This window comes from Ranitomeya imitator, chromosome 1 (assembly GCF_032444005.1).
Source record: "Ranitomeya imitator isolate aRanImi1 chromosome 1, aRanImi1.pri, whole genome shotgun sequence".
NCBI classification, from domain to species: Eukaryota; Metazoa; Chordata; class Amphibia; order Anura; family Dendrobatidae; genus Ranitomeya; species Ranitomeya imitator.
Genome location: NC_091282.1, coordinates 399263812 through 399291732, shown reverse-complemented (window position 1 = coordinate 399291732; position 27921 = coordinate 399263812). Strand labels below are relative to the sequence as shown.

The window sequence follows — 27921 nt, the reverse complement described above, 5'->3', positions numbered from 1 at the left end:
TATCGCCCTATATCACTTCTCCCCTTTGCCTCAAAACTACTGGAACAACATGTCCATATTGAACTGTCCTCCCATCTATCTTCCTGCTCCTTCTTCGACCGCTTTCAATCAGGCTTCCGGTCACACCACTCCACTGAAACTGCCCTAACTAAGGTCACCAATGACCTATTAACCGCCAAGAGCAAGCGACACTACTCTGTCCTCTTCCTCCTGGACCTGTCCTCTGCCTTTGACACAGTGGACCATTCCCTGCTGCTGCAGACCCTCTCATCCCTTGGCATCACAGAATTGGCCCTATCCTGGATCTCATCATACCTAACTGACCGTACATTCAGCGTCTCCCACTCACACACCACCTCCTCACCTCGCCCCCTATCTGTCGGAGTCCCGCAAGGTTCAGTTCTAGGACCCCTGCTCTTCTCCATCTACACCTTTGGCCTGGGACAGCTCATAGAATCTCACGGCTTTCAGTATCATCTCTATGCTGACGACACACAGATCTACATCTCTGGACCAGATATCACCTCCCTACTAACCAGAATCCCTCAATGTCTGTCTGCTATTTCATCCTTCTTCTCCACTAGATTTCTAAAACTTAACATGGACAAAACAGAATTCATCATCTTTCCCCCATCTCACGCGATCTCCCCAACGAACCTATCCATTACAGTAAACGGCTGCCCACTCTCCCCAGTCCCACAAGCCCGCTGTCTTGGGGTAATCCTTGACACTGATCTCTCCTTTAAACCACATATCCAAACCCTTTCCACTTCCTGCCGCCTCCAACTCAAAAATATTTCACGGATCCGCACATTCCTAAACCAAGAATCTGCAAAAACCCTAGTCCATGCCCTCATCATCTCCCGCCTTGACTACTGTAACCTCCTGCTCTGTGGCCTCCCCTCTAACACTCTTGCACCCCTCCAATCTATTCTAAACTCTGCTGCCCGACTAATCCACCTGTCCCCCCGCTATTCCCCGGCCTCTCCCCTCTGTCAATCCCTGCACTGGCTCCCCATCACCCAGAGACTCCAGTACAAAAGCCTAACCATGACATATAAAGCCATCCACAACCTGTCTCCTCCATACATCTGTGACCTCGTCTCCCGATACTTTCCTGCACGCAACCTCCGATCCTCACAAGATCTCCTTCTCTACTCCCCTATTATCTCCTCTTCCCACAATCGCATACAAGATTTCTCTCGTGCATCCCCCCTACTCTGGAATGCTCTACCACAACATATCAGACTCTCGCCTACCATCGAAACCTTCAAAAAGAACCTGAAGACCCACCTCTTCCGACAAGCCTACAACCTGCAGTAACCACCGATTGACCAAACCGCTGCACGGCCAGCTCTACCCTCACCTACTGTATCCTCACCCATCCCTTGTAGATTGTGAGCCCTCGCGGGCAGGGTCCTCTCTCCTCCTGTACCAGTTGTGACTTGTATTTTTCAAGATTATTGTACTTGTTTTATTATGTATACCCCTCCTCACATGTAAAGCGCCATGGAATAAATGGCGCTATAATAATAAATAATAATAATAATAATAATAATATTAGAAGTATTCCAGGGAGCAGGGATAGATACGGCTCCCCATAGCGCTAGGGACAGGGAAGGAGGGTTGTGACACTTATGTTATAATGTCATAATGTATCATTTTTATGTCTGTACACTATGTTGGGTCCAACCCCATGTGCATCCTTACGGGGTGGGCACAGATCAATGATGTCAGAGGAAGTGTTCCTTTAACACACGCTAACCACTGAGATTGCTGAAGGCAAGGCACATTATTTTTATGGAGTGGATGTCACTGCTCATTTGCCTTATCACAGACTCCTTACATCACCTGCTGGGAATAGGATATAAAAGGACAACACTCGTTACCCTGCAACCCCCTTAGCAAGCTGGGATGGGAAACCCCACATTGGTGTTGAGAGGACTGCAAAGTATCGTACCACTTATGAATGAGCATGTTATTATTACACACATTTAAAAAAAAACCTTAATCTTTTAATTTAGAAAGAAAGTAGATCAATAAAGCTTTTATGAGTATCCAGTATTCCAACTAATGTTGGCTTGGATGTTATTTATAATTGTAATGCTTGATTGTAGATATTGAAGTCATAGTATTTAGTATTTCATATGTTTAAATGGAGATTTGTAATCAAGCATACATTTATCTGTTCTTCCCCTTGTTGTCTTCACCTTGGACCCTATTTCTATATTACTCTTTTAATGTAAGCGAATAAAGTATTTATATTTTATTATTTTAGTGTGGTTTTCATGACTCCGTATTGTACTGACTTATAGAATAAAGTTATAATGTTATTTATAGCACATGGTGCATGTTCTAAGAGAAGTGATAATGATAAGTGATAAAATTGCTAATAGTAATCAATAGATTGTATCAACCTTTAAATGGTAGATAAAATCTTTTTCCGCTGACACAGTAAGGTGAATGGTAAGGCCCCTTTCACACATCAGTTTTTTGCTATCAGTTGCAATCCGTTGAATTTTTAAAAAAACAAATCTGGCGACTGATGACGCTGGCTCCTTTTTTTTCTCATAAACTTGTATATACGCTGAATTGCGACGGATGACCTCACGTTTCATCCGTTGTTCACCGGATACATAAAAAATTGTTTGTCCGGTGGCCGGAGACAACTGACAAAGTAACATTTTTTGTGTACGTCGAAAAAATAGACAGCGACCGTCGCCATCTGTTGTTTTCTCGAATGGAAGCCTATGGGCGCCGGATCCGTCAAATGATGGAATCCGGCGATGGATTCCTTTTTTTTTTTAACTGAGCATGCTACGTATTATTTAGCCAGATCCGCTAGTAGGATCTGTCGAAAAAACGAATCGGTCCCATCAGTTTTTCACAATCTGCGACGGATCCATCGATCTGTAGAGCCAACACATTGTGATTGACGGCAAAAAACTGATGTGTGAAAGGGGCCTAAGAAATAGGTACTTGTCCCGATTGGGTGCACCTTGCGACATTGGGATGCCTTTTAGGGTATGTTTCCACGTGCAGGAAACGCTGCGTGTCTGACGCTGCATAGAGCCGCAGCGTCAGACACGCAGCGTCCAGATGTTACAGCATAGTGGAGGGGATTTAATGAAATCCCGTCTCCACTATGCGTGGTAACACGCACGCGGCGCCCTGCGACTCCGGACATGCTGCACGTCTTTTCAGATCGCAGCATGTCCGTATATCTTGCGGCGATGCTGCGTCGCCGCAAGATATAGCACAGGGCCCTATGCGATGGGTGCGATGATGCCGGATGTGTGCTGTGAACACATCCGGCATCATCGCGTCCCAGAAGGGGGCGGGGCTTACCGCAGAGCGGCAAAGCCGCTCCGACGATACCGCCGGCCATCCTGAAAGTGGACACATACCCTTACGCTTTTTTTTAAATCAAAATAGCGTTAACTAAGTACTATATTTTATTTGCATTAACTATTTCTATTCGTTTACTTGTTACATGACATTTTCTCACTTTATTTGCAGTTATACAAATTTTTTCATGTATACTAATTTTTTTTTCTTTAAATGCTGCAATATAATTGATGCGTCTAAACAGAGACACCTATGCAAAACTCTTTGAGGGAGATATGTGCTCCGAGTCTAATATGAGTATAAAAGGCCACATTAGCGCCTAGTATCAATGTGTGAAAGAAGAGGTTTATAATAATATCACTGTTTTCTGGTAATACCTGTTTTTAGTCAAAAATTTATTCAGGGGTCCAAGCTCTGCCAACTCCATAACCAACATCCAAAATTCAGCTTCACAAATGCCAATCATTCTGACAATGTATGGGTTATCCAGTTGCTGCATCACTTTAGCCTCTTCGAGAAGTTCTTGTTGAATGGATGGGTCATTGCCCTCGTTTTTAAGAATTTTAACTGCGACTTTTCTTTCAGATCTGTAAATATTAACAGAATTTTGGTAAATCAAAGTTCAGGCTTTTGTATACAAAAAGTGAACATGCTGCTGAAAATTTCTTTCATGACCAAAGTCTTCAAATGTACCTTTTTTTAATTTAATATTTTTACTCTAACCCTTTTATGACCTGATCTTTCTTAGTTCTTTGAGCGCAAAATGTTATTTTCTGGAATGTTGCTATCTAAAGACATTTTTTTGCAGGACATATAGGGCTAGAAGCAGAAAAAAAAACATTTATCCAAGTTTTCTTGCTATGATTTAAGGGAGCTTCTTCAATTTTATGATATTCACCCCAAATATTAATCTTTCAGTCCTGCTAAAGTGATGCAAATATGTGTAGATTGTGGAATGTTCAGTTTAGCTGTAGCGGCAAGAAAATTACCTTGTTTTAGCATTGAATATATATCCCACCCTTAGCTTAACTTTATATACAGTTCAAACTAGAAGTTTACATACAGTATATAAAAACCCATATGCATGTTTTTCTCAATATCTGACATGACATCAGAATAAACCTTTCCTGTTTTCAGTCAATTTGGATTGCTATATTAATATTTGCCAAATGCCAGAATAATGAGATGTAGAATGTTTAAGCCATTTTTATTACTTTCTGAAAAGTCAAAAGATTACATACACTAAGATTACTATGTCTTTAAACAATTCTGGAGTGCCCATATGATGATGTAATGTGTTTGGAAGTTTCTGTTTTTTGGCAACACCTGATTTAACTAGAGACATACCTGTGGATGTATTTTTATGCACACCTGAAACACACTGTTTATTTATGTAGCATCATGGGAAAGTCTCTAAGAAATCAGCCAAGATATCAGGAAGATAATTGTGGACTTGCACAAGTCTGGCTCATCCTTGGGTACAGTTTCAACATACCTGATGTTCCAGTTGGCACATTGCACTAAATAAAATATAAAAATAAAGTGCAATTGCAACCCGGGGTCCACTGTGCAGAGAAGAAACCTGCTGCTAGTGTGAATAATGACGGAACAAAACAGCAAGTGCTACCTTGAACACACTGAGTTAACGCCACTCAGTGTGAACGGAACCCTGAGTACCAAGCTCAGTTACTTCACAGAGAGGTACGGCACGAGTATGCCAAGTGCTATACTTTGTTAACATCACAGGGATAATAGCACGTAAATTGGACTAGCTTTGCAACTAAACAGTGCTAACCACACACACGAATGAAGCAGATGCTGAACCAAGAGAGAGAGCTCTCTGATGCTAGATACAGTACCCTGTCGCTTTCACCGAGAAGTATAGCATAAGGGGAGAGCTTGCTCTGTAACTGAACTGTGCCAATCGCGCACATGTACGAAACAGATGCTAAGCCAAGCAGCTAGTTACCCCAGTCCTGACACTACTGAACCTGTGCCTGACCAGCACCCTAAGCATGTAGCAGAGTAGAGACTCAGGTGTAGAGCCAACGGTACGAAACTGCATAAGTATGCAACATGCCTGTGAATGTGTACAGTGTCTGGGCAAAGACACACATAAATGTGCAGACAGAGTGGTCGAGTAGCCACCCACACACACAAAACATAAATGACACTAGCGCGCCCATGTGCGCAGCCGAGAGCCTTTTATATGCTAAGCGCCACCGCAAACAATCATGCCCAGTCGGCCAAGACATCACTCATGGGCCAATCCGGGGCTGCCGCATCATCAGAGCAGCTAACATTCTACCACCAATGAGAAGCCGCCACATCACAGACATGCTCATTTAGGTGATCTCTGGACTTAGACTCCAGAGCGCAAGGCTCAACCCGCATATCATTGGTTACCATAGACTTGACTGGACAGCCAGCAGTAACCAAATGTATACCACGAACCTGAGCAAGATGCTGGGACCGACGTCTGTGCTGAGCAGCAATCGCAGAGGCTGGACCTGAATGGGAGACCGCAGAAGCAGATAATGCTTAGGATCTATCCCGCACAGCGGGAGAATCCAGACGCCTAGCACCTGAAGATGCTTCGTTCATCTCTACAAACAATTATATGCAAATACAAACAAGATGGGAATGTCCAGCCATCATACCGCTAAGGAAGGAGATGGATTCTATGTCAGAGACATGAACAGACTACTATAGCCAGAAGACTCTAAGGCCCGTAAATTGCCGTGGCAAACATCAGGACCACACAATCATGATCTCAGGGTGCCAATGGAGTTAAAGAGGGAGCTCCCCACACTCTGTTAATCATTTAGATGCCATAGTCACTATTGACAGCAGCATCTAAGGGTTTAAAAAGCCATGGTTAGTGCCAACACCAATCAAGGCTGATACAGCAACGTGTCACCTATAGTGTACAGTCGACAGCTGCTGCATTTTCACCAGTCAGGTGATGCTATATGTGAAGTCAGTAAAAAGATGTAGTGGTAGTCAGTAAAATCTTATTGGTTTTTGATCAAATGGAAAAAAATCGGCACATATTTCTTTTTATTTCTTACTTAAATACAAACTTAGATGTAATGTACAATTTAGGCCCTATGCATATCAAAAAAGTCCCAAATTATTTGAATAACCAACAAGGAAAAAACTTTAGAACTCCTAAAACCGCATGAAGGAAGAAAATGTACCTGATCGTGAACTTCGGGAAAATGGCCTGGTCTTAAGTTAACCAAAGACTTCCATACATGAAATCGGTACATTGGCACAAAAGCCCCTCTGCACCGCAAGATTAAATGTAAAACAAGGTATATGGGGATAGAGTTTAATAAACCACAATGTAATATTTAGTATATACAGTATCTATTTACCTGTTTCATTTTTACAACCATTCCTTTGCTGCCTTTTACATGACTATTTTCAATTATATGTATGTAGAGCAATGCTGGGAGGACACAGCATTCCACATTTACATACATATGTACTATAAAACATCATAAACTTGTTCATATCATCTTAATATCAGGGTATTTAATGGCATGTTTGTTTTCCTGCATTTCATTTTCTTTCTGTAATATTTCAAAGAGTTAATCATTTCAGGTTTCTGACATGTAAAAACATTGAACTAAAATAATGTTAGCACACTAGATGGTGCTGTAAAGTGAACGTAGAGAGAATACAGACGGGTATACTATGTGTTTGATACCTACTTTGTCATTTTTAGATTCCCTTTTTTCACAGTTCCAAAGTTTCCAGAACCAAGTTCACCTTCATCCAGAGAAAGTTGTTCTCTTTTTATTTTGACGGTTTGAGCCCTTAGTTCATCGGGATCTTCATATATTCCACGATATACTTCAGTATCCATTGGCAATGAATACTGTGATGGTCCTGTACCTATTATAGAAAGTTATAATAAAATATTTTTTTCCAAGTGACTATCAGTATAGAATGACAGTTCAAATCAAATGCAGGTGCCAGGTGCTTCACTGCGGGGCCAATCATTTAACCCCTCTACCACCCAAGCCAGTTTTCACCTTCATGACCAATCCAAATTTTACAATTCTGAACAGTGTAACTTTATGAGGTAATAACTCTGGAACGCTTCAACGGATCCCACTGATTCTGAGATTGTTTTTTCATGACATATTGTACGTCATGATAGGGTTAAAATTTATTTTAAATGACTTGAGTTCATTTATGAAAAATGGAAATTTGGCTAAAATTGCACCTTAAACCCCCAGGTGCTTCACAGAAGTTTATAATGTAGAGTCGGTACAATAAAAAAATCTAATTTTTTCCATAAAAATGTTCTTTTAGCCCCAAATTTTGTATTTTCGAAAAAGGTAACAGGAGAAAATAGAACTCAAACTTTGTTGTGCTATTTCTCCTGAGTATAAAGATTTTCCATATGTAAGTGTAAACTACTGTTTGGGCACACAGCAGGGCTCAGAAAAGATGGAGTGACGCTTTAGAATGCAGACTTTGATAGAATGGTGTCATGTTGTGTTTGGAGAGCCCCTGATGTACCTAAACAATGGAAACCCCCCACAAATGACAACATTTTGGAAACTAGACCCCTCAAGTAATTTATTTAGATGTGTGGTGAGCACCTTGGACCCACCCATTGATCTGTGAAAATGAAGCAAAAATATTTTTCCTTCAAAGATGTTGTTTCAACCCCAAGTTTTTTCATTTTCACAAAGATAGCAAGAGGATTGGACCCCAAAATTTGCTGTGAGTAAGCCCATATGTAACCCCATATGTGGTTGAAAACTACTTTGGAGGCACAGTGCAAAGCTCAGAAGAAAACAAGCACCATATTGAAGTTCAGATTTTCCTGGAATGGTTTGAGGGTGCCATGTCACATTGGCAGAGGTGCCAGAACATCAGAATCCACCATACGTGACCCCATTTTACAAACTACACTTTTCAATTAATTCGTCTAGGGGTGTGATTAATTCATCACAGGTGGGTCAAAGAATTTTATACCATTGGGCAGTGAAGAAGAAAAGAATTACATTTTTACCACCAAAATATTGTTTGTCCCAAATTTTACATTTTCACACAGGTAAAAATGGCACCCAAATTTTTGCTGAATGCAGAAAAAAACCCCATATGTGGCTGTAAAGTACTAATTAGCCATACGGCGAGACTCAAGAGGGATGGAGCGCTATTTGCCTCCTGGAGCGCAGATTTCCTGCAATTGTTTGTGGACTCCACATACAGAGCCCCTAAATGCTAGAAGAGCAGAATCCCCCTAAAGTCACCTCATTTTTTAAATTATACACCTTTGGGAATTTATACACTGATATAATAACGATTTTGACTCCATGTGTGTCTTCTAGAAATAAGCAGCAGTGGATGTTGCTGAACGAAAATTGCAAACTGCCATTGTAGTGACCGGTGTGTTGTAGTGACCGGTGTGTTGTAGTGACCAGTATGTTGTAGTCATCAGTATGTTGTAGTGACCAGTACATTGTAGTTAACAGTAGGTTGTAGTGATCAGTACATTGTAGTGCCCAGCTCATGCTTCTGAAGACACCCGTAAATTAGGCGACCTCTTATTGCTACAGAAATGCCAAACATGTTGTATAGGCACAGTGTGGCTCAGTGTGCCTAATTCACTGGTTTTCCTTCTGGGCAAAATTTTTTTTTGCTTTTCTAGTGCCTTTATACAACCAGTGACGTGGAAGCCCCCTATATTTCCATTGACAGATGATGGAACTGAGTGAGGCCTTTTTTATGGATTAATTTGAAGCTTTTTCTATAAACACTTTACATAATATTTTGGATCATATCTACTGTATTTTACGGATTATAACACGCACTTTCCCCCCAAAATTTGGGGGGAAAATGGGGGTGCATTTTATAATGTGGATATACCTTACTGGCCATGGTGGAGGAGGGTCGCAGGGTCGCTGCTGGAGGATGCGAGAGTGGAGCATTTTTGCAGGCAGCAGGCTGGGATGAGGGGGTGTTCAGATGTGTGCAGCTGCGGGTGTTCTGTAGCACGAGGGCTTTGCTGACATTTTGTGCAAGCCCAGAACCCCACTCTTACATGGTTTACTATGCCGTGGACTCTGGGAAAATAACTGCCAGGGGCGGCGCATGCGCAATTGGAGATCTCTACACCAAGATCTCAGGAGATGAGATTTCAGCAGAGCAGCTCAGTGTCTTCAAAGCAGATCAACGTGACAATTTTTTTTGGTGATCTGCTGTGAAGAAACTGAGCTTGAATTGCGGCGACTTCATCACTGACCCTTTCCCATGGTCCTGAGGTCACCGCAGTTCAGGACGGCTGGGAATGCAGCCTCAGTGACATCACTGAGGCTGCACTCGCATCATCTCATTCCCCAGTGGGTCTCAGCCTGGATGGTGGCATCTTGTCACCGTCCAGGTTGAAAACTAATTATCCCCCAGACATGGATTACGGCATGGGAGAGAACGACGGACAGGTATGGTATATTGTTGTTTTTTTATTTTATTTTTATTACAGGGGATCGAGGGCTTTGGTGGAATTAGGTGAGCTTGTAAGTATAGTTTAAATGTGAATATTAAAGGTGTCTGTGTCATTTTTTTCAATTAAATGATTTTATTCAGGCTGTGTCTTTATTTAATATATAACTATAGGACTGGTAATGGAGAGGTGTCTTTTAAACACCTCTCCATTACTAAGCCATGGGCTTGATGTCACCTGACAATACAAAGGTGACATCAACCCCACAAATATTAACCCCACTTGCCACCATTACAGGACAAGTGGGAAGAGTCGGGCAAAGCGCCAGAAAAGGCACATTTAATAGATGTGCCTTTTCTGGGCAGCTGCAGGCTGCTGTTTTTAGGCTGGGGTTGCCTATATCAATGGCCCCTTAGCAACCTGAGAAAACCAGCCCCCAGGTGTAAGCTTTAGCAAGGCTGGTTGTAAATATGAGGGGAACTCCATGCCATGTTTTTAACTTATTTCTTTAAATAATTAAAAAAAAACAGCATGGGCACCCCTATATTCTTAATAACAAACCTTGCTGAAGATGACAGCTGAGGGCTGCAGCTCCAGCTGTGAGTTTTGCCTGGTTGATTCAAGAAAATAGGAGGTAATCCATGATGGATTTTTAATTAATTAATTTTGCTATATTGCAGGTGGCGGCTGAGCAATACCCCGATCATCTGCTCCTGCTTTCACTGTTATTAGCGGCAGCTGGTGTCGGATGATGGGAGTAAGAGTCCTAAAAGCCCCCAACTGTGTCATCATTCGGACTTTAATATAGTTCTCATCATTCTCCTTTTGTCGTGCCGATCGCCGGCAGAGCAGAGGAGTATGATGAGAGCTGTCTTCAGAATCTGCCGCCGGGGAACAGCGCTTACTGTAGAGCTTCTTCGCTGGTGCAGATGCGTGTCACATGGAGAACATCATTGTGTGCACATGTGAGGGACGTTTTGCCATCTGTGTTGATGGTAAAAAACTGACATGTCTATGTTCGAAAACTGTCACCACATGTACTGGAGACACGGATGTGTGAAAAAGGCCTCATATTTAGTTGCAGTTTTTGCACTTATTATCGTAAATAAGCAGCTCTCCAGCCTGCTCTGCTGCCTTGTCTGTCTATGAAGTGCACATAGTACATCACCCAACTTTCCACACAGACTTTCCTCTGCTCCTAGCATTCACATGGTATGCCTTTCAGCTAACCCCAGCTTACTCCAGTGTTATGTATGAGCTTGTTTACTCAATGCTTGATTGTATGCATCTGGTCCACCCTTAATTCTGACCAAGATTAGCAGAGACCACTCCTCTCTGCTTCACACCTGAATGCACTTGTACATATATTGCATAGAACAAATCTGCAATGACTTTAGTCTGCAGTGTGATTCCTATACGTGTGTCCTAGAAGTGTGAAAATTAATTTTAGAATTAAAACCAGAATTGAACCAGAAGGGAACTGAAGGTAACTGAAGGTATGTTTCTGTTTGTTTTCACTTTCACCACTATAATTCTTCACTTTCTGCAAACTCCCCTAATCCCTACTCCTAGTAAAGAACTGTTCATCTCCTCTTCAATCCTCCCCATCCACCTCACCTCCTCCTCAGAACTGTTCCTTAACATACAATCCTCTGTCTCCAAGCACAGACAGCCACCTCATGCCCTTTAATAAATTCCTGAAAATGTTTTGGCAGACAGTATATAGAGATTGTAACCTACCTCTTTCACTTGGCCTCATTCTGGACACATATGGATTTGATGACGAAACACTTCCAGCTCTTGTAACATTAGTTGTCTAGTAGAATAAGTATAATTAGTGATCACAGAATACTGGTAAGAATAACTTACAATACAAAATCATAATCATAATCAATTCTAATGTAATAAAAAAATTACATAACTTTATGATTATACAGTATTCTATAAGCTTAAAACATCTGAATTTAACATTTTTCACCAAGTATTTAAATGTTTGTAACTTTAAAGGCCCTTTACTCATTAAGTCACTAAGACCCACAGATCCACCCCATTCCAGAAACTCAAATAATCGAGAGAAAATAATCTTACATTTTCACTTCATTGGCTGTTGCAGGATCGTGGTAATAATATATATTGACTAGTTAAACAAATGGTCATCTATGAAGACACATGGACATTCCTGTTCTGCCGGTGTGGAGATCAATTGCTAGATAGTGGCTTTCTGATATGGCTAGAAATGATCTTGCTATGATAACCATACAGGCTATTTGTTTTGCTTTGTCTTATTAAAAATAGTATGTGGGCTTGTTATTTTTCAAGGAAAGTTGTATTCGTCAGTGGTATCATTTTGGAGTACATATAACTTACTACCTAACTTTCATTAACTTTTTATGCGGAGAAACAGAAGAAAACAGCAGTTCTGTGGTTGTTTCTTCATGTGTTAAGAGTATTCCCAAGCTTGGAGGATATTCCTTATCCATGGGAGAGGGCATATCTTCCCAATAAAAATGGTACATTTTTATAGTATGTATTAATACAATAACAGTAATATCCAACTTAGATTTTTTAAATATTTTACTATTTTTGTGCAAGAAAATATTGTTTTAACAAAAAACACGTATATTTTTTTTGTATCATGTTCTAAGAGCCATATTTTTTTCTTTCCTTTTTGTCATTTATAGATCTGTATGAAGGCTTGTTTTTTCAGTAGCAATCTGTAGTATTTATTGGTACCATTGTGAGAAAGGTACAACTTTTTGATAACTTTTTCTAATTTTGTTTGTAGCATTTTCAGTGTGGGATACAAAATAATATCCTGTTATAATACACGTTATTATGGATGCAGAGACACCAAATATGTTATATTATTTAAACTATGCGTATTTATTTCCTAGCTTAAACCTATTTTATTGGAAAAATTTACACTTTGGTGAGGGTGTTTTTATTAAATAAAAAAACACTTAAAAACATTTTTTAAATTACATTTACAATATTTTTTGTCACTATCCTGGACTTGAATATGCCACCTTATGATCACAATAGTAATAGACAGTACTGATTCAGTAGTCCAGTTTATAATATCCTGTCAGTGCTTGACTGAAAGATAACCTATGGGGCATGCTTTCACTGGGATCTGATAAGTTGTCATGTACAGCAGACCTAGAGGAATTTGTCAGGCTATAGAAACCCATCAGGACTCTGCCATGTCTCTAGGCAGCTGTCGATGTGCTGACAGAGAGAGCGTTTTCCTTCTGTGAAGCTCCTCATTCACCAGTGCCACTGACTGTCACTACTGACAATGGCATAAGAAGGGTTAACTGCTAGGATCAGCTAGAATGCCAGTTCTAGCAGTTTACGAAGAAGGCTACCTGTGTATTAACCCAGGCCCATTAACGATTGCACCAGTACAGAAGCTATACCATTCGATCAGCATGATGTGTCTATCCTTCATGAAGCACTAAGTGAGATGTGTTCATTACGGATATATACATCAAATAGCTTTAAAGGGTTAATTAAAATCAACCCATAAAATAAAATAGTTTGTATCTCATAAGATTAGAATGTAAATTTCATTGAGGAGTGGACCAATGTACACCGCTCATATTTCTAGCGTCCATACAGTCTGTATGGCTAGTATAGTAGAAACATTTATCTAGTTGCACGTTGGATGTCCTTTAGTGTAAACCGCTACAGTGATTCCATGATGTATTAAATTGTTCTGCTGGAATATACAGTAGTTGATGCAAATTATATGGAAATACTGACAAGCTCTCAGTAGTCTGTTCTATCTTTGTAAAGGCCATGGAATTCCCAGCAGGGACCCTTCAGGGATGTCAGTGCTCTGCCTGCACTCTCAGTGCATTGCTTTGGGAGAAATCTTAGCTCAGGCCTGGTCCCAGGGATAAGGTCTGTGATTACACTGGCCCTTTCTCCTCATCTGGGTGACAACGCGAGGTCAGCTGGATGACACATGCAGCTATGTCATGTGACCTTGCTGCAAATCCGGAAGTGCGGCCTGTGCAGTCATACAGGGCCCATCTGGAGGAAACTCATGATGGAGTGATGCTGACTAGTGATGAGCGAGTATACTCATTGCTCAGGTTTCCCAGCCTGAGTACATGTGGGGGTTGCCTGGTTGCTACGGAACCCCCACATGTATTCAGCCTTTCTAGCAGCTGCAAATCATACAGCTATGTCAACAAAAACTAAATCTCCGAGCACTCACAAATACTTGGAGACCACCTGAGCATGCTCGGGAAAACCCAAGCAACAAATATACTCTCTCATCACTGATATCATTGGCATGATCGCAGCGATACAGGTCTGGTCAGCCTGTTAAAGGGGCCAGAAGGCAGTGAGCCGATGGAACTGTTGGAACTGAGGAATTGCGTTTCGAGTTCATGGGTGAACAAGCTAATTCCAGGAGTGCTAGCTGCGGACATGCAGCTTATGTCCCTGCTTCTTAACCCCGATGATGAGTGTTTTCCAGCACAAACTCCAGATCAAGTCAAGGGTTGGAAACGCCTGACCTTCTAGGCGATATTCCCAAATCTGAGTCTGCATGGGAGGAAGAAAGCCAGATATCATCGGGCAGCGATGACCAGATCGATGATAGCCGAGGAGGACATGCGACAGCTGTATTGAGGGACCCTCGTAGTCAGCCTGGTAAGAGACTTGGTTTGCGTGCCCCTTGTATGCATATTACTGATGTTTGTTCTGGTGTGCAAACTGGTGACAGTGATATGGTAGATTCAAGGACTGGTGATGATGATAGTGTGAGAATTACTAATTTGACAGCAGAATTTTTGAGGATTGTTAGGGATTTGTTTGCCCTAGTGGGGGAGATCAGGACCCAGAGGTGTTTGACAAGACACTGAGGGACATACTTCTGCATTGCTCCCATGGCCTCCATGAGCACTACAATTGATTAATTATGTAGGTTAACTATACTGTTTTCATTTATTTATTATACATAAAAAATAAATTGATATGTGTGAAATCATTACTGAATTTGTGATGTGAATTTATATTTGTAAAAAGATAGTATATGGTTAACAGATATTAAGCTATATATATATATTTAGGTTACAATAATACTACTACTAATAAAAATAACAATAATGGTCAAACATATAAAGGCAAGATAGTTTCCACTTTACCTTTCACACACCCGGTGACCCAAATTCACTATTAACTATTATTGTGGTGGTGATAATAATAATAATAGTCAAGTATACAATAGCAATAATGATATTTGTAAATGTATAGCAACAGTAAAGTATTTTCATATCGCTTGAACTTTTTCCATGTTTTATTGTGCAGCAACACTGAAACTCAGAGGATTTCATTAGACATCTTTTCACTGGTCAACAAAAGAAAAGAGTCTACAAATATGTTTTCTTTCAACTACATCAGAGGTTTCCAAGGAAGCCATTGTTACCAAATCAAATATGGATAGCTGCATGAAGAAAAATAATAAATATCTAATATGCAAGTCAAAAATGTTTTGCCATTTTGACATAGTCCAACTAGTCAATGTACAATGCCTGGCGAATGTATTCGCCCCCCTGGAACTTTTCAACCTTTTCCCACATATCATGCTTCAAACATAAAGATACCAAATGTAAATTTTTGGTGAAGAATCAACAACAAGTGGAACACAATTGTGAAGTTGAACGAAATTTATTGGTTATTTTAAATTTTTGTGGAAATTCAAAAACTGAAAAGTTGGGCGTGCAATATTATTCAACCCCTGTACTTTCAGTGCAGCAAACTCACTCCAGAAGTTCATTGTAGATCTCTGAAGGATCCAATGTTGTCCTAAATGCCTAATGATGATAAATATAATCAACCTGTGTGTAATCAAGTCTACATATAAATGCACCTGCTCTGTGATAGACTCAGGGTTCTCTTTGAAGCACAGAGAGCATCATGAAGACCAAGGAACACAACAGGCAGGTCCGTGATACTATTGTGGAGAAGTTTAAAGCCAGATTTGGATACAAAATGATTTCCAAAACTTTAAACATCCCAAGGAGCACTGTGTAAGGAGTATCATACAACTGCAAATCTACCAAGACCCGGCCATCCCTCTAAACTTTCCTTTCAAACAAGCAGAAGACTGATCATAGATGCATTCAAGAGGCCCATGATCACTCTGGATGAACTGCAGAGATCTACAGCTGAGGTGGGACAGTCTGTCCATAGGACAACAATCAGTCATACACTGCACAAATCTGGCCTTCATGGAAGACTGGCAAGAAGAAAGCCATTTCTCAAAGATATCCATAAAAAGTGTCATTTAAAGTTTGCAACAAGTCACCTGGGAGACACACCAAACATGTGGAAGAAGGTGCTCTGATCAGATGAAACCAAAATCAAACTTTTTGACAACAATGCCAAACGATGTTTGGCATAAAGGCAACATAGCTCATCACCCTGAACACACCATCCCCACTGTCAAACGTGGTGGCAGCATCATGGTTTGGGCCTGCTTTTCTTCAGCAGGGACAGAGAAGATGGTTAAAATTGATGGGAAGATGGATGGAGCCAAATACAGGACCATTCCTGAAGAGAACCTGTTGGAGTCTGCAAAAGACCTGAGACTGGGACTGAGATTTGTCTTCCAACAAGACAATGATCCCAAACATAAAGCAAAATCTACAATGGAAAGGTGCACAAATAAATGTATCCAGGTGTTAGAATGGCCAAGTCAAAGTCAAGACCTCAATCCAATCGAGAATCTGTGGAAAGAGCTGAAAACTGCTGTTCACAAACAATCTCCATCAAACCTCACTGAGCACGAGCTGTTTGCCAAGGAAGAATAGGCAAGAATTTCAGTCTCTCGATGTCCAAATCTGATAGAGACATACCCCAAGCGACTGGCAGCTGTATTCGCAGCAAAAGGTGGCGCAACAAAGTATTAAGTTAAAGGGGCCGAATAATATTGCATGCCCCACTTTTCAGTTTTTGAATTTCCACAGCAATTTAAAATAACCAATAAATTTTGTTCAACTTCACAATTGTGTTTCACTTGTTGTTGATTCTTCACCAAAAATTTACATTTGGTATCTTTATGTTTGAAGCATGATATGTGGGAAAAGGTTGAAAAGTTCCAGGGGGCCGAATACTTTCGCAAGGCCTCCTGGACTACCTAAAAAATTAGGAAATCTCCTGTACACCTCTGTCACAGAAATGAGAGACAAGTTCACCCTGGAATGTAGTGCTCCTCTAATGCTTTCTTTGCCTTGGTGCCAAGCCCCAAAATCTGGAGACAAATTCAGGGGACAGGAACGGGAGCGATTGTTTTTCCAGATAAAAGAAAATTACTAGTAATGATGAATTTATACTTCCAATGATTGTGGCATAATTGTACCTATTTCTAGAATGTCTATCTAATGATGAACTGAAAAGATGGTAACAAATTGCAAGCTTTCGAGACTACTCGGGACTCTTCATCAGGCACAGACCTGTGTAGTCTCGAAAGCTTGAAATTTGTTACCATCTTTTCAGTTAGCCATTAAAAGGTATCAACCATTGAGGACTTTCAATTCTAAATATTTTTCTATCTACTGGCTAACATGGTAAAATAGATATATATATTTCCTGTATCTAATGATTAATCAAATTAGGAGAGCTTACTGGTCCTCTAAGAAATTAATCGTGTACAGTAGCTAAGAATTAAGATACCTAGCATATAAAAGCTTTTGCACAATCCTTATATACAAATGTCCTCATGTAGAGAACTATCCATAGAAAATTAGAACTGTAAATGGTGACAACACTGCTATAACACATGATGGGTTACTAGGGGGCATAGTTCTGCATTCAATGATTTTGCCTTTCTAATACATTTTTAGTATTAATTTTAAAGAGTCTTTTCTACTTGTGATCATCCTATTGAAAGGTCTAGAGCATGCTATGTGAATCAATGTACTAACTTAATAAAACAGGGAAAAGGCAAAGCTGGTAAATACTTTTTATAAACACTGTAGCTACACAACATATACCTATACACTGTTCTCTCTCGTTTACATACGACGAATCAGTGTGGCCAGTGTAACGCCATTCACATGTTGCAAAAAATAATCTGCTTGGATTTCAGGGCATATTATGGGTTTTCAAAACTACAGCAAGTACAAACCTCTTGCAGTGGAAATGCACTGGAATTCATCAATTGTAGTATGCATCAATATTACGGTAATAATGTAAAATTACAGATTGTTATGCAGATTTTGAGCATCATTTATGGTAGGTAGATATGTTTCCAGATTTGACTGAAAATTCATCACTACTTCTGATTGAGGATGTATTCTGCAGCATGTACATGTGAATTTCTCAAACCCCATTTAGATGAAAGGAACAGTCACTCAAATTTCTGCAACAGATGTGCCACCTATGAAAATATACTTACTGAGGATTCTTTCAACAGCAAATCTTCAACATGCAAAGTTGGCCATAAAGATTTCCAAGCAAGTTGTTAGGATGAGGATTTAGTAGTTAACCACACGGTTAGTAGGATTAAAGCAGCAATGCTGGTTTCTCCATATGATTAGTGTTGCTTGAACAGTTCAAAATATTAATAATGAAGGGGTGCTAAGGTCTAAATCCATTTGAATGTTCCTAGTGTTTATGGTCAATAGAAGAGCCTCAATGATGAGGGCTGATTCAATTATCTACATTCTATGTTCGCAGGGGAGCCACATATACACACAGCTTTGTAAGGCTAAGTCCACATTAGCGTTTTGAGGAGCTGCGGACTTCCTCCATGAAGCCCCGCCCTCGACCGCACCTTCGCCGCTAGCTCTGCCTACTTCTGCATGTGGCCTGCGTACCTATCTTTAACATTAGGTACGCAGGTTGTGCCGCTGTATGCGGATGCTTCCTCATGCATCATTTTGACGATGCAGAGAAAAAAAAATTGCTACAAGCTGCATCCTACGCTGGTCGCATGCACGCCGCATGCAGAAGTAGGCAGAGCTAGCGGCGGAGGTGCAGCCAAGGGCGGGGCTTCACGGAGGAAGTCCGCAGCCCTCCGCAGCTCCTCAAAACGCTAATGTGAAACCAGCCTAATGCAAATGCTTAAGTCTCTTATCACTTTCATTGCCAGCTGCTACTACTCTGTTTTACTAGTTGCATTAAACTGGTGCTAGTTAGAGTAAGGCAGTATACTGAATATTTTCCAAAGAGGCTTTGGGTCATATCAAGAAAGTGGACTTCGCCAAAAGTTAACAGGCTTTTCAAATCAATATCATTAAAAGGAATATATTATGTATAATTTTAGTTCCATTAATTAAATAAAAGTATGTAAATGAAAGGAATATGTATTTACAATAGTTTTGTATGTTATGTATGCTTTTTTTCACTTTTCTTAGGGGTTGGCATACTGTAAATACAGCCTTCCTAGACAGTACATCAGTCTGCATTTTATTGGCAGCTTCAATAGTTGGAGATTAAAGAACACTCTGGCATATTTTTATTGCATCCTATGGTACCAATCAGTAATGTGTGTAATGAGTGCATTATAATACTTATTGTATTACACCATTTTCAGCACTGCCCCTGTTTTCTCCTGCATCTGTCTGCAGCTGTGACTTGCCACCTCACACAGCGTCATCTGTGCGAACCAGAGGTCACTTTCTCAAAGTAAATCTATAAGGCTCTTATAGACTTACAATAAGAAAGGCACACATGTGAGGAAGGCATGATAGAACTATGGTTACATTATGTAGGAGATGACTGGAGCACCACTGGAAACGGTAGACGACAGCGACCGGTAAGTAGTTTAATATACTCATTACACAGATATTACTTATTGATAACAAATGGGGTAAGAAAAATTAAAACTTTGCAGTGGTCCTTTAATGGACGGATAAGTATCTGTATACTATTATCGTCTGGAAGAAGTGAGGGCGTACAATCCTTTCCCCACATACCAGGGAGTGACCGTGGGGATGTATTTTTTGTTGCATGGATAATCACATGAAATATCACTTCCACAAAGGAATCTGTTTGTAATAAAACCCAATCAGATATATTTATGTAATATCTTTTGTTAAAAAATGCATCATTTTGCAACATATTGAACTCCATATGTAATTTAATTTCAAATACATGTGCCTGAATCCTGCAATACTGCTTTAATCCAAGCCGTAAAAGCAAAGCAGCCAAACCTGCTAGCAATTTATAAAAGCTTTGAAAGAGCAAGAACTCTGCACCTTTTTGCTGCCAGCCTTGGGAAAGGAGTAGGATTTGAATCTTGAAATTATTCCACCTGCTGACCAATTCTAGAAACCATAATGCCAGAGAGGAAAAGTAAATGTGCTAGAAAAACCCTTTTACATAATGCAATGTCATTATAATTGTAATAAGCTGTGTATTCAGTATTGACTGATGTACTATACTTCTATTGCATTAGCATTGGAAGGAATTTTTTAAATTGATTTCTAAAGAACTTCAGTGTTCCACGAGACTCCTCAGATTTTGCATGAGAGATATGGCTAATGGTGGACAAATGCAACACATGAAGCCCGTGGAATCTAGACACTTATAGATTAGTCATTATACTGACAAAAAGTTGTTACTCTTAAGGTTGCGCGTCTAACATATAGACAAGAACTATATGTTGGACGCTATTTAAACCAAATAATTAAAGTTGTAAAAGTTGTAATCCTTGATGATACTTTTGTGCTTGTTGGGCTCCTAGGCTCCCAATTATGTAAAATCTGTTACAAGGACCTTACTATCATTTTCATATACTGGTAAATTCTGTGTGGCGTAGGGGCATTGAGGCTCCTTCCGGCATCAGGGCTTGGGGTGTGACAGTTACATCAGTACAACCTAAAGCTATATGCATTGCGTATGAGTTCAAGTTCCCCAGATGCTACTTGAAGGTTGTTCTCCAAGACGTTATGCAAGATAGCCACTCTAACCTATTTCAGGCTACAACTCATCCTATGTTTGCCCTTCGAGAGATATCAGCCTGAAGAAATACTGCCCCAGACATGTTTTTCAGCTGTCAGGCTGAGAAGTAACATTGTGAATCAGCAAAACTTACTTCCTTAACCAACCTGGCAGCTTTACAATGGAACAGGAGATAGTCTTCAGGAAGAAGTCTCCATGCTCTGCAGTAAGCTGATTAGAACAGCTTTGTTTCTCCTGGTCCATGTCCCATAGTAAACATGTCAAGTTGAGGAGATAAATGATTTTTATTCACAAGCTACTTCTCAGCTTGCAGATGAGATTCATGTTTGGATCAGCATTTCTTCTGACTGCAAAGCATCCAGAACAGGTTTCAGCCAGAAATAGGTGATGGCGACCATCTTGGATTACTTTGCTTGGAACCATTTGAACCACCTTAACCTCCATGGATAAAGATTTCTCATAAGTTCTGTGGCATGTCCTAACTGAGGGAACCACTGATAATGTGTCTCCTCTAGATCGAAACCACATGCGTTATTATTTCTGTTGCTGATACAGTGGCGGTTTGACCTTTGCTTAACCGCAAACCCACCAGATGATTCAGCTACTCAAGTTATTAAACTAACTAAAGCCAGACTGCTCATCTTCTCTTACAAGCATTAGGATGTCCATTTGAATCCAATCAGTGAAAACGATGAGCACAGGCTGATGTCAAATAGCTATTACCATCATAATTATCCAAATTGGTAAAAAAAATTGTCTAAAAATAGATATTGCACATGATGTAGCAGGGTTAAATTTGGAGCTGTATTAATTATGTATTGTGATAATTAATTGCATTGTGACATATACATCTTCAGTTTTATACTTTTATCTCTGATTTAGAGCTGAGTGATTAAAGCTGTATTGTAGCGTCGGAAGAAGAGATCTTCATGATTTGTTATAATCCAGTAATATAGCAATTGATAAATGCATAAATTATATTAATGTGTTCATATATAAGGATGTTACTTACAAATATGTAATTATTAAACTTTTCAAATGTTGTTCATTAAATTTGCAAAATTATATTTTTGCACTTATGTCTACTTTAGCATTTCTTTTTCAACAAATGTATTTTGCATATAGACTTAGTTTGTGACTCACTTCTTCCGATCGCTTATAGGGTAAAGTTGAAGGATGCAGAGTGAATGCTTTACTGATAAGACCAGAAGAGAGTTGTGTTGCAGATTAATATACTGTAATCATGTTATGGTATGTATTCAGTTGCCATGAACCTTATTGAATATATTAAATCTTTTTTGTAGCTTACCCTTGTAGGTGGCATAGGAAGTCCATGATGTGCACGGAAACTAACGGGCCCTTAAAAACAAATGAAAAAAACATTGTAAATACTTTATCCCCTTTACTACCTTACTATGTAGGGATGAGCAGATCAATCAGCAGAGGATCATCTTAAAGCCAAAATTCCTGAAATTCGCAGCTCCCCCTAAATTTGAACATTGCGGTTCGAATCATGAGGATCAGACAAAGAAAAATTCACAGCGTCACTTCATACATTGCTGAAGACTTATAAAGTGGACTAATGATACAAAGGAGTGACTTCCCCATAAATCCCTGCAACACATGGTCTAGCACAGCAAATCAGGGGGTCACATCCAGTATAAAAAATGGGGCTGGTCAAGGAGCGCCATTTCATGCTTGTATAGAGTAGGGACAGTAGATCAGAACAAACAACTCATTCCAATTTATCAACCTTACATTTTTTGGTTGCGAATCTACATATAGCTACTTTGTAACATAGCATTTTAGGGTTATGTAAATTCCAATGCAATTTTGTTGAAGGGGTGATTGCTAAAATAAAAAATTGTTGTGAATTCTGCTTTTGGGCTCCCTCCGGTGGTTGTAGGTGGTAATGCAGTTGTCTCTGGGCTGCAGTCCTGGACAGGTGTATATACTGATTGCAGTTCTGACTGGAGTATTTAGGTTTGCAGGACTCATTAGTCCTTGCCAGTTGTTAATGTTTCTTGGGAAGGATTTGATCTCTGTCTGGCTTCTCCTGCTTAGCTGCCAATTCAGCAAAGATAAGTGCCTGTTTCTTTTTCTATGGCACACAAGCTGTGTGCTTGTTTTTGATTGTATTCCTGCTCTGAGTTTAGTAGTCTCTGGAGTTGCAGATATACGTTCCACGTCTTTAGTTAGATGGAGGAATTTTTGTATAATCTGCTGTGGATATTTTTGGAAGGGTTTTAATACTGACCACACAGAACTCTGTCCTATCCTTTTCTATTTTAGCTAGAGCGGCCTCTTGTGCTAAATCCTGTTTTCTGACTGTGTGTCTCTTTCCTCTCCTACTCACAGCCTATATTTGTGGGGGGCTGCCTATCCTTTGGGATTCTGCTCTGAGGCAAGATAGTATTCCTATTTCCATCTTTAGGGGTATTTAGTCCTCCGGCTGTGACGAGGTGTCTAGGGCTTGTTAGGTACACCCCACGGCTACTTCTAGTTGCGGTGTTAAAATCAGGATTTACGGTCAGTATAGTTACCACCTACTCCAGTGAAAGATTTCATGCTGCTCCAAGTTCACCGGATCATAACAAAAAATATATCAAAAGAATAAAAAAAAGGTTAAAGAAGACCTTCACCAGTTTGAGCATGTTAAATATGAATACAATATGGAATAGTGTACAAAACCTACAAGAAACAAAATGAGCAAAAACCCTGTTGTAATTAAATAAGTAAAAAGCAAAAGTACATTTAAATAACCCAGGGTCCTTAGTAATGCTGTTTTTGATCAAAAATAGCATAAAGGCTGTCCCACCATCAGCAGGGTGCCTCTAATATGCATGGAACCTACACTGTCTACAAATAAAAACCTTACCATGTGTCAGAGTTGACTTCAGAGTGTGACTAAGGGCAAACAAAATGACTGGGTAGCAATCTATGGACACCAGTCTGGGGAATATGGGATTGTGGCTGTAGAGCTGAGCAGAGTAAAATTAAATTTTAATTTCTCCTTTCAATTATCAATATATTAGCTTGTAAAGTTTTGGTTATAATTTATGTTAAAAAAAAGCCTGTCGTAGCCGTTTTTGGCTATGTAATCTGAAAGCTGCATGATTTAGGGGGTGGAAGTTTGATTCCAGTGATGTGTTACTTATTAGGTTTTGTTTCACTGTTTCAATGAAATCAGTGTTTTATCAGCAGGAGATTTCTTGCATCCTAGTCCACTGCTGTGTAACCCCGACCCCACCACTGACAAGCAACTTTCAGTAAATTTACAGTGTACACAGAAAGCTGTCAATCAGTAGTGTGGCCAGGGTTATACAGGGCTCAGCATTTGAGCTCTGCTTGATGAGCAGCAAAGAAAACAGTGATTGTATCAAAATGACAGCATGAAGACTAGCAAGTGATACATCACTGGAATTAGGGTCTCAGCCCCCACCTCAAGCTGCTCCTTGCTCTTAGATTGCATAGCAAAACATGGTTACACATTCCATTTAATTCAACTGGATGTGACCAGAGATTTGTCTCTGAGAAAATTTACTTCTTCACCTGCATGAGGTTGACCAATCATAAGCAGGCAGTGTCATGAAGAGGAGAATAGAGCATGTCCTTCTTTATTCAATGAACTCTTACACCCACTGTGTAAAGATAAAGCAGAAGTCAGTTATGCACCAATACAAACCCTAAAAGCCATGGTCAGGAAGACCAACAAAAATGTCGCCCACAACTGCCAGGAAAAATGTTCAGGATGCAAAGAAAAACCCACAAATAACATCAGTTGAAATACAGGACTCTCTGAAAATTAGCCATGTGGCTGTTTCAAGATGCACAATAAGGAGGCACTTGAAGAAAAATGGGCTGCATGGTCGAGTCACCAGAAGAAAGCCATTACTGCATAAATGCCGCAAAGTATCTTGCTTACAATGCATAAAATAGCACGGAGACTAGCCTCAAAACTTCTGGAACAAGGTAATTTGGAGTTATGAGACCAAAATTGAACTTTTTGGCCACAACCATAAACGCTACATTTGGAGAGAGATCAACAATACCTATGATTAAAGGAACATCATTCCTACTGTAAAGCACGGAGGTGGATCGCTGATGTTTTGGGAATGTGTGAGCTACTAAGGCACAGGAAACTTGGTCAAAATTGAAGGAAAGATAAATGCAGCATATTATCAGCAAATACTGGAGGCAAATTTGCAATCATCAGCCTGAAGCTGCGCATGGGACGTACTTGAATGTTCCAACATGACAACAATCCAAAACACAAGGCCAAGTCAACCTGTCATTGGCTACAGCAGTACAAAGTGAAGGTTTTGGAAAGGCCATTTCAGTCTCCTGGCCTCATTATCATGGAGCCACTCTGGGGAGATCTCAAGCCTGCAGTTAATGCTAGACAGCCCAGGAATTTACAGGAACTGAAAGCTTTTTGCCAAGAAGAGTGGGCAGCTTTACCATCTGAGAAAATAAAGAACCTCATCCACAACTACCACAAAAGACTTCAAGCTGTCATTGATGTTAGAGGCAGCAATACACAGTATTAGGAAATGGGGTATGTAAACTTTTGATCAGCGTAATTTGGATATTTTGGGTTGTCATTATGATTTAAAAAGAGAAAACACAGTAGTTTGGCAATAAATGGTTTCACTCAACGACTAATCATGAGTGGAGAAAAAGTTTTGGTGTTATCATTCATATTCTCTGACAAAAGGCCAAGACAGCAAAAATTCTGCCAGGGTATATAAACTTTTGAGCACAACTGTAAGTTCCAAAAATGGGGCACTTGTTGGGCATTTCCACTGTTTAGGCACATGAGGGGCTCTAGATTCTAAAATGGGGTGACTTTTGTGGGAGCTTATTGTTTAGGTACATCATGGGCTCCGCAAATAAGACATGATGCCCGCAGACCATTCCAAACATCACTGCTTCCCTTCCGGGCCTCAACGTGCACCCAAACAGTAGTTTGCTCAAACATATGGAGTATCAGTGCCCTCAGGAGAAATTGCACAACAAATTCTGGGGTCCAATTTTTCCTGTTACCCTTGGAAAAAAAATGGGTGCTAAAAGATTATTTTTGTGGAAAAAATATGATTTTTTATTTTTTATTTTCACGGCATTACATTATAAACGTTTGTGAAGCACTTACGAGTTCAAAGTGCTCACCACACATCTTGACAAGTTCCTTCGGGGTCTACTTTCCAAAATGGGGTCACTCGTGGGGGTTTCCACTGTTTAGGCACATCAAGGGCTCTCCAAACACGAAATGGCGTCCTATCTCAATTCCAGCCAATTCTGCATTGAAAAAGTCAATGCTCCTTTCCTTCCGAGCTCTGCCATGAGCCCAAACAATGGTTTACCCCCACGTATGGGGTATCAGAATACTCAGAACAAATTACACAACAACTTTTGTGGTCCCATTTCTTCTGTTGCCCTTGGAAAAATAAAGAATTGGGAGCAAAAAGATAATTTTTGTGGAAAAAAATGTAATTTTTTATTTTCGCAGTTCTACGTTATAAACTTCTGTGAAGCACTTGCGGGTTCAAAGTGCTCACCACACATCTAGATAAATTCCTTGGGGGGCTGTAGTTTCCAAAATGGAGTCACGTATGGGGGGTTCCACTGTTTAGGCACATCAGAGGCTCTCCAAATGCAACATGGTGTCTGCCTTCCATGCTCCGGTGTGCGCCTAAACAGTAATTTTTTGTAAATGTTGTTGTAAAATGAGAAATTGCTGGTCAACTTTTATCCCTTATAACTTCCCAACAAAAAAAATTGTTTCAAAAATTGTGCTGATGTAAAATAGACATGTGGGATATGATATTTATTAACTATTTTGTGTGACATATCTATCTGATTTAAGGGCATGAAAATTAAAAGTTTGAAAATTGCTAAATTTTCACCAAATTTTCCTTGTTTACACAAATTAATGCAAATCATATCAAATAAATTTTACTACTATCATGACGTACAATACATCACGAAAAAACAGTCTCAGAATCAGCAGGATCCGTTAAAATGTTCCAGAGTTATTACCACATAAAGTGATAGTGGTCAGAATTGTAAAAATGGGCCTGCAAACCACCTTCGGATGTAAAGGGGTTAAAAGCTTTTACACAGTTGATAGACATTCTACCGTACTTCAAGTTTTCCATTTTCTATTACATTACACAGTAGAATTGAAGTGGGGCTGTCCATGACAAAATAGTGTTTACATTACATTTAGTGTGACTGATTGCTATTGAACAAGACTGATCTCTGTCCTAGCACTTTATTTTGACATGAGCCCTTCAACCCATTTTGTTTTGCTACTAAACATTCTTACAACGTTATTATACTAGTGAAGAGAGGTTATAATTAAAGGGACATTCCAGGATTACAATATCCTTAGAATAGGCGATCAATACTAAATCAGACTTTCAGAAATATTTAAAATGGCCATGGCACAAAACGAAATACGGCGTCCTCTTCATGTTTTACATTACTCCATGTACCTAAGCATACTAGTGGCTGGGCGAGGTTGTGTTACTCTGATTCAATCTACATTCTATCCTCTTTTAACATAGTAACATAGTAACATAGTTAGTAAGGCCGAAAAAAGACATTTGTCCATCCAGTTCAGCCTATATTCCATCATAATAAATACCCAGATCTACGTCCTTCTACAGAACCTAATAATTGTATGATACAATATTGTTCTGCTCCAGGAAGACATCCAGGCCTCTCTTGAACCCCTCGACTGAGTTCGCCATCACCACCTCCTCAGGCAAGCAATTCCAGATTCTCACTGCCCTAACAGTAAAGAATCCTCTTCTATGTTGGTGGAAAAACCTTCTCTCCTCCAGACGCAAAGAATGCCCCCTTGTGCCCGTCACCTTCCTTGGTATAAACAGATCCTCAGCGAGATATTTGTATTGTCCCCTTATATACTTATACATGGTTATTAGATCGCCCCTCAGTCGTCTTTTTTCTAGACTAAATAATCCTAATTTCGCTAATCTATCTGGGTATTGTAGTTCTCCCATCCCCTTTATTAATTTTGTTGCCCTCCTTTGTACTCTCTCTAGTTCCATTATATCCTTCCTGAGCACCGGTGATCTGATATTAATAGCCCACCCTAGAGGTCAATATTTAGATCAAAGAAAACACCATTAAGAAACCTAAATATATTTGCTGTATTG

The 27921-nt window shown here is 39.9% G+C and overlaps 1 protein-coding gene across 3 annotated transcripts in view; it reads right to left on the bottom strand.

Moving 5' to 3' along the window:
* Positions 1–27921, bottom strand: part of SYK (spleen associated tyrosine kinase) — a 255942-nt gene that overhangs the window by 69739 nt on the left and 158282 nt on the right. For 2 of the 3 annotated variants that reach the window (XM_069762302.1, XM_069762305.1), the window contains exons 6-9: positions 22047–22096; positions 11555–11630; positions 7068–7251; positions 3726–3935 (exon numbers count right to left, since the gene is read on the bottom strand). In XM_069762302.1, the coding sequence (XP_069618403.1) occupies positions 3726–3935; positions 7068–7251; positions 11555–11630; positions 22047–22096 (520 nt within the window). Of the gene's footprint in view, positions 1–3725; positions 3936–7067; positions 7252–11554; positions 11631–20031; positions 20101–22046; positions 22097–27921 lie in introns of all 3 variants that reach the window. The other variant, XM_069762301.1, reaches the window with a different exon arrangement.